Here is an 11784-nt window from a genome sequence, read left to right on the forward strand (position 1 = left end):
CTAATAGTACCTACTCAAGTGGCAAAAAATGACTTGGTTCACGAAGAGAGTGATGGAAATTACTCTGATTAATTCTAAATTACATAATAATTTTCATTACATAATGTCAAGAATCTTGAATAAATAATCATAATCTTATACAATTATATATTTTAAAAAATCGGTGTGTATTTGATGATTTATCTGTCCCAGTTATTTTATTATGAAATAAAAATTTCAAATAACCATTTTGTTTATTATTTTACTTGATATGTATGAAGAGATTTTATGTTGTTTTATATTAGTTTGTATTGTGTGCATGATGGGTTATTTCAAAATTTATCAAAATAGTCCAATTTTAGACTATGACATTTCAAAAATACTACTAAAAATATGTTTTCTGTATGATTTTTCAATATAATAATTATTTCATACAAAAATACAAGCCCTGATACACATTGAGCAAGAAAATCGGTTTGGTACATATATTTTTAGATTTAGTTGAGAGGGTTTGAATCTTTGAATCCAATTATCTCAGAATGCTGTTTTTTGACTTGTCATACTTTAAAACTAGGGGTGCGAAATATCGACACCGGTGTCGTACCGGGAGACAAGAATCAAAGTATTGAAGTATCGGACAGAAAGTAACGATTGTTTTTTGACGTCCCTATATTATATTAGTTTATTGTCTATTGTCACGGCATCCAAATACTTGTGTGACAGATTTGCGTACACGTGTTACGATTCTCTGTGGTAACTACTTACGATTTCAATGCGTAAAATGGACGTAAAACGTGAAGCAGTCGACTTTGAACCTGATGCAGATGAGCAACAATCGTTCGATGTATCTTTACATGGAAATAACCCAGACTTGAATACTTGCATCAAACAGGAGGATGCCGATGATCGCTGCCACGCTGTAGAGGTTAGTTTTTCAAAAGTTATTTAAGTATTATTAAAACATATCAAACTTAATCGATGAGAGTGGCATAAGAAGTTATATTGTTATATTCCAGTGGGTCTATTCTATGCTTTTCGACCGCTAAAGTGATAAAGTGAAAAATATTATCAAACTTAGGGTAGGTTTGTATCAAAATATTAGCACTTATTGTAACAATTACACGAAGCCGGTTTTTATTGTTGCAATAAGTGCTATATTTTAACAGCACCTATCTTGCTGCTGTTAAAATATCGCACTTATTGCAACAATAAAAACCGGCTTCGTGTAATTGTTACAATAAGTGCTAATATTTTGATACAAACCTACCCTAAGTTTGATACTATTTATCAATTTAGTGTTCGATAAGTATAGAATAGACCCACATGAGAGTTGATTCTCAACGAGAGTTGAATTAACAAAAGACACTAATGATATAGGTAAGTAAACAGGAAACAGCAAAGGAGTGCGTTTCAGGAAGAAATATGTTGTCACTTCGGAAATAGAATGGGTAATTTTTTAACGGCTGTGGAAGGAAAGTCTTTAACCTTTTACCAATTATAATTATTGTAAATAAGTCGCTAGCGATGGTACGCTCTATTAATTGATTTAGATAAGATAAGTTTGGAACGTTCGTTTTGAATTAAAATTACGATTAGTGCTTAAACAGTATAAATATCTAGTAATTTAATTGGTCCACATGATTGTCTAACGACCGGTTTCGTTCCCTTTGAGAACATTATTACCCAATATATTGTTATATTTTTAATTATATTAGGTACTATAAATACATATGAATTACCATTGCCATGTGGCATTGTTAATCAAGTAGGTGGTTTTGTTTGTACTGTGCTTGTTGTCATTATATTTTAAAATGGCTACTCGCAATGACATAATATGGACGAAGCATCTGGAAAAAAAATGACACTCACTTTTTTGTCGGGCCTGCCGAATTGCATAATCTGTTCTAACGCCATTACAATAAAGGTGATATTGCTATAAATTCCTAATGCTTTTTGTTAGTCTGCCGAATGGTTCGATTCGAACGGGTTCGCTCAAATGAACATTGACACTAGAAACACTGTTCTAACGCCATTACAATAAAGGTGATATTGCTATAAATTCCTGATGCGTGATATCGCATAATGGAAATTGCGTGACGTCTACCTATCGATGTGCGAATGTAGCTATGCGCGAATTTACTTGCCAGCTACTGTATTGAGTGCGCTGTCCATTAATAATGTCATTGGCTACTCGTGACTCTCTGTTTCCACACAAAAAATCATAACCCGATTTAATGCAGGACACACTTTCGCCGAGACCACTCGAGGTAGACCGAGCGTGAGAGTATGGTAGGTCCGCTCGGCTCGAGTTGCTATTCCTCTTCAGCGCTCGCATAGCATTATTAAAACCACTAGTGCGTATACAATTTGACAGCGTTAATTGACGTACTAATTATGAAATAATAGCACACTAAACGTATCCAATTGTCGTTTTAATTAATCGATGACCTATTCGCTTCCCAGGCAATTTCTTCTTTGGCGGTTATCCTCGGTCGGGTTCCAAGAATTATATACGTAGGTAGCGACTATAAGTTTGCAGTAAACTTCAAACAATTGCTTTCTCAAACAGTCGGGCATCAATTCATAGTTGTGATGCTGTAACTTCGTGACATCGTAGCTCCAGGAGGGGTTTATTATTAATAATTATTATGCCCATTCAAAACCTTGCTTTCCGATCCGAAAATGCATAATACGACGAAGATAGCTTGACAGTCTAGCGTTAGGTGCCATTTAATCTCAAGGAAGCCGCATTTTACGTTATGGTTGTCGATCTTTCGTGCAAATTTAGACTACAGCACCATTGTGGTGATACTATTTTCTTAAAAGAGATAAAGAAATAACTTAAAAATGGTTTATCAGAAAATTAAACTAAAATGGTGCATGTAGTATGCTTATTTAAACGCATAAGGGTAGAATATAACTGCTGTACCCGAGAAGCATACGGATGCAAGTCCAAAATTTGGAGAAATGAGTTAATGATGACAACTTATAGTTAATGACCATGTTTATCAGTGGCAGAGAGATGCAAGTCCTATCTTAAAGAATAAAGGATTTTCAATGATGTATACGGATGCAACAACCATAACTCATTAGAAGCAGAAGGGTGTACATGGACTTGCATCCTTATGAATCAGTAAAATCAGTTGCATTCCGACTCAAGTCCAATGTACATCCGTCTGCTTCTATGGTAACTGTCTATGCTTTTGACTTACGCATCATTATTGATCATTATATTCTTGTTTCTTCTCAAAGAGGAAACGCAATAGGTACAAAGCATGTCCCAGGGTGAGTACATTTTTCATTTATAAATTTTGGAAAAAAAAACGATGTTGCCATATGTACTTAGATCTTTATACTGTTCAGAATATTCTGACTGAAATTGAATTGCCTTCAACGTCGAAGAAATCCCCGGATCAAAATTCAGCAAGGCTTACATTAGTTGATCCAATATACGACTCTGACTCTGACAAAGATCCTGAATAGACCATCAATAGCTCTACCAAGTCGGACAATAAACACTTTATTATTCCCCCGGTTCATTTAGAAGAAATCCCCACCCCCATTCGTTTAGAAGAGACTGAAAATCTAATTTTGGAAGAATCATCAGCTCAAAAGAAATCAGTTTTGAGAAAACGTGTGATTAATCAGGCTAAATAGAAAAGACAGCGGGCAAAAACCAAACACCTTACAGGAGTTCAATACAAGTCTGCTGTTAGCAGTAAGTGGATACCGGCCAAAGCATTGAAAAGTAGATGCAACCAGCGTTGTCAGAGAGACTGTAATTTGATAACAAACCAATAAAGAATTAATGTACACAGAGGTTTTGGAAAACGGAAAGTTGGGATTTACGTCGTCAACTTATTGTGTCATTGATAGATATTGAAATCATTGAACGATTACGGCCAAGGAATAATTTAAAGCCGATTATCAGAAAATACACAAGATGTTATTTTTTGGTTGTAGGGATGAATCAAAATAAGATAAGAGTATGCAAGACAATGTTTCTCAACACTTAATCTCAGTGACAAATTAGTCACCCTCGCAATAAATAAAAAGCTTCAGTGCACGGTAAATAAGCTGGATGATAATATTATCAAATCTTTAGTCAGTCATATCATATCATTTCCCAAAAATATCTGGGCACTCATTTGAATGTAAGCGTGATTTGAATTTAACCAACTGTACACAGAAATGCATCTTGAAAATCATGCAAAAGAATGGCTCTACTGCAAAAATTTTAATGAAAAATTCAACTTGAGTTTTCATCCACCAAGTAACGATACCTGTGATGTCTGTGACCAATTTGTCATAAATTAAAAAATGCAAACGAGACGGACAAACCAAAGCTCGAGGAAGAAAACGAAGCAAAATTACGATACGATTTGAAAAAGTTTCGAGCAAAGACTACATCTTCTGAAGTCATAGTAATGGTTGATATGCAGAAATGTCTTCCCTGTCCGTTTTTTACAAATGCCCAATCATTTTATTTAAAAAAAATTGTGGGTTTTGAACAAAACTATTCTTGACAGCACAAATGAAAAGGCATATTGCTGTATGTGGAATGAGACAGCTGGTGCCAGGGAGGCAAATTAAGTGGCGTCTTGTATCCTTAAATGGATATATGATGCCATGGGAGATGATGTGGAAGAAATAACTATCTGGTCTGATAACTGAATATGGCATCACTTTATACTGGTTCCCAATCACATTTTGTCGTACGGAAAAAGAATGTTAATGGTGAGGATTTCCTATTATACACAATGGTCTAGCTGCGAGGTGACGCTAATATGCCGGGAGTATTATTATACAAAAACACTTTTCAGCAAAATTGTTTCAAACAACTTGCCGTAAGAAGAAAAAAGAGAGGTGTTTTGACTACTCCAAGTGTAATTAATATGTGAAGTGAATAACACCGCTTAGTTTGCAGATCTGCAAAAAATGTTGCAGTGGATCCCAGAACCACTGCACTTTTTTTTACAAAAACTTAGCTCACAAAAATAATATGCCGGAGTATCCTCAATCGGGTGATGAAGACATTGAAAGTTAAATATTTGTTTATGAATTTTTTGATTTCTTAATGTTAATAAAAAAACTTTATAATTGCATCGGAGTTCTTAATAACCTATAATGAAAGCTTTCTAACTTATCATTAACATAACAGTATTATACACACATGGATCCTGTAGATCAGTGCTCCGCAACCGTTGTAACGCGGCACACTAGTGTGCCGCGAGACGTTGCTGGCTGTGCCCCGGCACATTTTTCCGGTAGAAGAAAAAATCAAATGTTGTCTATAATATAAAATACTTTGTGCAAACGCAGACGCAGATAAGCAGATTTTTTTTTTTTTTTTGTAGAATATGTAATCGAAAATTTTTTTATTTTTAAGCACCTTTATTTTCTACCTCTAAATGTATTCATCTTTTTGGTATCTGGATCGGCACCCAAGAATTCTTCGCACCAAATAATCGTAAAATGGTTAAACAACTGCTACTAAGAGTCATGTACTGCCAGTCAATTCAGTCAAATTTTCAATTTCATTTTCAAGCATAAGGACTCAAGTCCACTGAAGTCAATACCTATATTTTTAAATATTTTTTTTCTATGTCTTCTACATATAAAAAATAAAAAAAAAAACACAATTCTTATTCAAAATTAGTTGATATTCATAACTTATTTTTTTTATCAATCTGTATAAATATTTCTAAAAGTTATAAGAGCTTAACATAAAATAAAATAGTTTTTTGGCTCTCCTGAACATTTCATGTTTTGGACTTGCATCCGTATGCTTCTCGGGTACAGATACTTAAAAAATCAGCTCACTATTCGGAATCAAAATTTATTATTTAATTATCATACAAGGTTCAACTGGACTATATTTTTTGTCGGGCACGTGTTTGACCTTTGAATGGCAATAATCCTACAAGTTATTTTTTATAACCTGTAGATGAAATAAATTTGACGAAAAGTGAAAACTGTGCTATCATTTATGTCACAAGATTCGTCAACTGCTATTGATAAAGCTGAAATCAATTTAAAATCTTTGACTTGCTCGTTAATTGGTTAAATTGGAAGACATTTTGACTGTTCTAGCCCGTACGTATTCATTTGTGTTAGAGCCACACTCAAGCATGTGGCTCGCCGTGGTTTGCCGACCACTGCTCTAGACATCCAACATATTATCGATATCACTAAACAGGAACAAAGTTTATTATCCGTGTCTGAAGGTATTAATATCCTTTTTAATTATAAAATCAATGTATTTTTTTAGATCTCTTCAAAGTACCTTACCACTGTGAAATTGGAGACTGATTTCGAGCAGGTTGACTTAAAGAATGTGATTGTTCAAGAGGATGTAGAGCAAAGCAATCATGAGAACCCTCAACCCTCTTATTCCGAATGCATCCCAGGATATCAGGTATATAACAACCTATTCATTTTAAATACGATCATAACGGTAACACAGAAAAAACTAAGACGGGCAGTGAATTCGATTAGATGTGGCGAAAAACACTGACGTATTCGCCCAGTTGTTATTAACCAATTAAAAAACAATTTATTGGTATATTATTAGCTTATTGAACACAATATGAGTGCAAATTTATTAGTTTCCTATTTTTCTGATGCTCCAAAGATGCGGTCGTTACCTATGTTACCTTCCCTCCGTCAACTTGATTCCTAATGATCAGTTTCTAAAGAGAAATGCAAAAATAAGTCAATGTCTTGTTTCCAAATTCAATAATTTATTATTATGAAACAGGAATGTATTGTATATCTAACGATTCACAAATAAGACTGTTATAGTATATTATATTATTTACTTACAAATTTTACTGGTGACTTCAATGTAGATGCGTATAACCGAAAATGGAAATATAACACATTTCAAACAACTCACCACAACTAGGATATCATCTAGCAGACAAGGTGAAATAGTGATATTAGGTTCGGATAAAGGAATGTGTGCCTACATCAAACTTTTATTTACCACGATCCTTTCCCCTTTTAAAGTATGAAAGCAATATTGTCCCAGTAAAATTTTCATTAAAAACAAGTAAATTTAATTCACTTCTATCGGTTATGCTTGACAGTGTAACTACCGTGTGGATAGGTACATATCCTTCATACGTCTTGACTTTCAACGCAAAATTCTGTACTTTCTTCTCAACTTCGCATGTACCGAATATCGAACTTGGTGATTACAGGCATGGAGACAGCCTGTATATAAGGAACACCGCTCTTTTGGAATACTATACCAAAACCGATAGTAAGGTGTGCCTTGACAAAAAATATGAATTGTATAAAAACCTATGTAAAACTCATTGTCATTGCCACAACCCTTCTACAACTAAGTCGTATACTAATTTACAGGAAGTTGGTTTTAAGAAAGTGTAGGTTGCTGATACAAAATCCAAAAGCAAACATAAGAATTCTCAACCCGGCTGCTCTTATTTAGAATGCACAACAGTAAATCAATTGTCCACACTATATTCTATGAAATAACAATATAGTTAGTGTGACTTGCAAGGAGGTAGGTACTAATCTTTTGCTTAAAAATATGTAGGTCGTCAGTGAATAAGTTTGAAAATGATTAGGATTATTTGTAAACATAGATGGGAGACTGGTTTTTTATTATGAACCCCTAAGTCAAGTGAATTCATGCAGCCAGATTCCGTCGAAGTGCTATCTTTAGGTATTACGCACACTTAGAAATCTGAAGCAAATAATATTTCGTATTGGGAATTTAATCAACCGTCTGAAATTATATATTCAGGATCCTTGCACATTTACTTGAAATAAATATACTGATACAATTTATCAACACCATTTCTTTCTCAAAATTCTATCCTCCTGTATGTCGAAATTATTACATCTCTTTAAGGTGTGTATTTTTTTTACTGTTATTCTCCGATATATCTATGTTGTTTGTCTTCTTGTAAATGCAATATACTCTACGTTCTTTTAGTTGATTCCTGCAACCACTGCCATGACATATTCCGCAAGTCTCGGATTGACAGAGAGGATTCTAAAAGTACAAGAGCCATACGATGAAATACAAATTGACTATCAAGACATTAAAAAGGAATTGGAGTGTTATGAAACGAATACTAATAAAGTCAGTCACACTGCTAAACGTAAGCATATACAATTTTACGTTACAGATCCCAAATTAATAATAGCCGTAATAAAGTTAGAAAAAAAATCGTTTAATAACGAAAATTTTGCGTGCAGTTTTTGTTTTGAATTTTTTGCATCGTTATCTCAATTGAAGCTTCACAAAAGGCTTGAGCAGACAGGGAGCGGTCAGGCGGTCTGCGTTCGGAGTTCAGCGTTCTTTGTACTGTATGGACTTCATACTGTATGGGCACGCAGCCGGCGGTCAGACCGCGCCGGTCAATTAGAACGGTAGCGTTCTAGAGTTCTATTCCCGGAATTACAAAGAACGCCGTAGCTCCCGTTGCAATGTCGGAAAAATTAATTGATCTAGTGAGAGAGAGGAGATTCCTATATGATTTAAGTGACGTAAATTATAAAAATCGGCAATTGAAAGGCGAAGCATGGCTCAAAATCGCCAAGGAAATGGGCACAGGGAATGACAAGTGAAAAAATATGTTTTTATTATCATTTTTATTGTTTGTAGGTTATGGATACATGAATGAACAATATCTCGGTATTATTTACCTACAGAGCTGTTTACTGATTAAAATACGAAATAAACTCTTCCCTAACTGCATACGCTGAAAAATTGCTCCTGCTATTTGTTTGTTGAAAAGACGTCAAGGCCTGTGCGTTGAGAGATGAAATATCTTCTTCTTCATTTATATCAAGTTCTCCTTTTTCTTTAAGGTAGTTGTGCAAGCAACAACCAGCCTTGACGATATCAACCACATTGTCTACATCTAATTCAAATGCTCTTAAAAATACCCTCCATTTTTGAACCAAAATACCAAATGTACTCTCTATTATACGTCTTGCACTACTAAGTCTGTGATTATAGTTTTTTACTCTTTCATCACGAATAGCTATATCCGTTCCAAAAGGTCTCATCAAAAATGTTTCCAATTTGAAACCTCCATCTCCAATAAAAACGTGAGGCACTGGTTGTATTCTACCTGGTAATGGTTTTTGCCCAGGAATGTCCCATTGATTGTTAATAAGCTTGTCGTAAAAAGAACACCTTTGGAAAATTGTGCTGTCACTATCTTTTCCATAGCTACCAACATCAATCATAATAAATTTATACTCTGGGTCTACCACGGCAAGCAACACGATGAAGAATTTTTGTTTATAGCAAAAATGTAGTGATCCAGTGTTTGGTGGGCATTTTATATACACATGTTTTCCGTCAATACTTCCGATACAATTTGGAAATCTCCACCTTTCGTTAAATCCAGCTTCAGACTTCTTCCATGCTGTTTCCGTGGGTAATGGCATATATATTGGTTGTAATACTTTCCAAATCGCTCGACTTATATTTCTTTTACTATTACACCAATCGTTGTAAATCTAATATGATATGAATGACCGATTGTTTTATATGTATCTCCTGTAGCGAGGTATTTGAAACAAAATTATTTTTACAGGTAATGACTGGAGTTCCAAGTGGAAGAGCCCGACGGAAAAAGTTCTACAATATTTGTCAAAAAGAAATGAAAAGAAAACAAAAATGGATGACGTGGATCTTTTTTTTTTGAGTTACGCTCAAACTTTAAAAAAATTTCCACGTCGTACACAGACTTCGTTGAAATTGGAGATTGCGACGTTATTTGCCCGGTTCGAAAATGAATTAGACACTGACGGTGACCCTGAGTATTGGAACTCACCGGACCCTCTCTCTGTCTCATCGAACGAACCACGGCCGAGCACTTCACTGGCTACATATGAGACAGTGGAAATCCAACTCGATGATACTTTTTAAGGGCCCACATGCCCCACGTAGATCAAAATTGAGATTTTATGGTATCTTAACACCCCTGCACATAGATGTACTAAAATAAGACTAAATTCTAAAACATTAGATCGAGAGGTTTAAAAGATTACTATTTAATGTAATAATAATACTTATCTAGTCATAAAATGTTTAAAATGAATATAAAGGATAATAAGGCTTCAAAATTACATAAATAGATTATCTATAAAACGTTAAAGCCGCGTTGCCACGATCCAAGTACACTAGGACCGAGTGCCATCCGAGCGCACTCGTATGAGACAGCTTCAACTAATTACACCTATCCAAGCTACTCGGACCGCGTCCTACTCATCCGAGCTAGCTTGTATAGGAGTAATTGGGATGAAAATGTCTCGTACGAGTGCGCTCGGTCCAAGTCAACTTGGATCGTGTCAACGCGGCTTTAAGGAATATCCAGGATTATGCTCTTAAAATATGATAAAATCTCCATTTTGACCTACATGGCGCACGAGGGCCGTTAAGTACCTAGTAAATATTAAAATAATTGTTATTCGTCAAATTTTTTTCATCAAATTCAACCTAAAATGTAACGAGTTATGTAAGATATGTGATTTTAAACACTTAATATGTATTGTTAAGCTATTCATATTAGTTTTCATGATATTATGTGTATAAATTTCAACCAAAAATGTAATAGTTATAAATAAGATATGTGATTTAAAACACTTCTATGTGTTGTCAAGCTATTCATATTAGTTTTCATGAGATTCTGTATATAAATTTCAACCAAAAATGTAATAGTTATAAATAAGATATGTGATTTAAAACACTTCTATGTGTTGTCAAGCTATTCATATTAGTTTTCATGATATTCTGTGTATAAATGTCAACCAAAAATGTACTTAATAGTTATAAATAAGATATGTGATTGAAAACACTTCTATGTGTTGTCAAGCTATTCATATTAGTTTTCATGATATTCTGTGTAAAAATTTCGATCAAAAATGTAATAGTTATAAATAAGATATGTGATTTAAAACACTTTATGTATTGTTAAGCTATTCATATTAGTTTTCATAAAATTCTGTGCAACTTATCTGTCTTAAAATGCCTATTATATACCCTTATATTTCTTTTTTACATTCAACATCCCCATAATTAATTCACATCTAATTTTGGAATGAATATCCAATAATATATTCTTTGTATAAAGTAATATTTATTGTTTTTTAACTGTTAACAGCAGACACACAGTTTAAATACATATTCACAAATAAAAATCACATTAACATAATGTTATCAAATACCTATGTTATAAAAAAGTAAGTATTCGAATATTTTTAATCAAACAAAAAACAACTTTACGCAAAAAAAACTACAAACCTATTGGAGAACGTCATTAGCGATAATATAAAATTATGATGAGATTTCTATTAAGCATCATTTACTTATCACTAGGCTTAGGATTTTTTGGTCCTAAAAAATGAATGATATGTACCTAAAATATGTAGATATAATTGGAAAATATGTTATTAAAATTTCATAATTATGTGCTAAAAACTAAAATAGGTACTAAAAATGTAAGTAAGTATTACAATACATCATAATATATCAACAGTTTAATTTATTATTTATTTACAAACAGAAAACGCTTCATGACAATAAATAATAATAAAATAAAACTTTCAAAAGTGAATCTTTGACGATTTGATCTTAGAAAATTTTTATGCGTGGAAAAACTTTCCACTTCTACAGAATGATGTTATTACTGCATATGTAAATGAAACTAATTCTGAAGTAGGAAAAATTGAAATATCTGAGGCATCTGATGGATTTTCCAAAACAGCTTTAATATTCTGCAGCGTTTGAAGTCCAGTATTTTCTACCAAAAACGT

The 11784-nt window shown here is 33.6% G+C and overlaps 1 protein-coding gene across 1 annotated transcript; it reads left to right on the forward strand.

Moving 5' to 3' along the window:
• The first annotated feature begins 738 nt into the window (after positions 1-738).
• On the forward strand, positions 739-7774 carry LOC147076238 (uncharacterized). Its single transcript, XM_085940347.1, has 3 exons — positions 739-904; positions 6251-6397; positions 7754-7774. The coding sequence occupies exons 1-3, from the start codon at positions 752-754 to the stop codon at positions 7772-7774; spliced, it is 321 nt and encodes a 106-aa protein (XP_085796473.1). The 5' UTR covers positions 739-751.
• The last annotated feature ends 4010 nt before the right edge of the window (positions 7775-11784 follow it).

The sequence above is a fragment of the Rhyacophila brunnea genome, unplaced genomic scaffold, assembly GCF_057557595.1.
Source record: "Rhyacophila brunnea isolate RB1 unplaced genomic scaffold, BYU_Rbru_1.0 scaffold_13, whole genome shotgun sequence".
Classification (NCBI taxonomy): Eukaryota; Metazoa; Arthropoda; class Insecta; order Trichoptera; family Rhyacophilidae; genus Rhyacophila; species Rhyacophila brunnea.

What these genes read in the sequence shown, in the direction of transcription:
- LOC147076238 (XM_085940347.1), top strand. Translation starts at nt 752, where the DNA reads ATGCGTAAAATGGACGTAAAACGTGAAGCAGTCGACTTTGAACCTGAT. An exon ending in ATCGCTGCCACGCTGTAGAG is followed by an intron (nt 905 to 6,250) that starts GTTAGTTTTTCA and finishes GTATTTTTTTAG; the next exon opens with ATCTCTTCAAAGTACCTTAC. An exon ending in AATGCATCCCAGGATATCAG is followed by an intron (nt 6,398 to 7,753) that starts GTATATAACAAC and finishes TTATATATTCAG; the next exon opens with GATCCTTGCACATTTACTTG.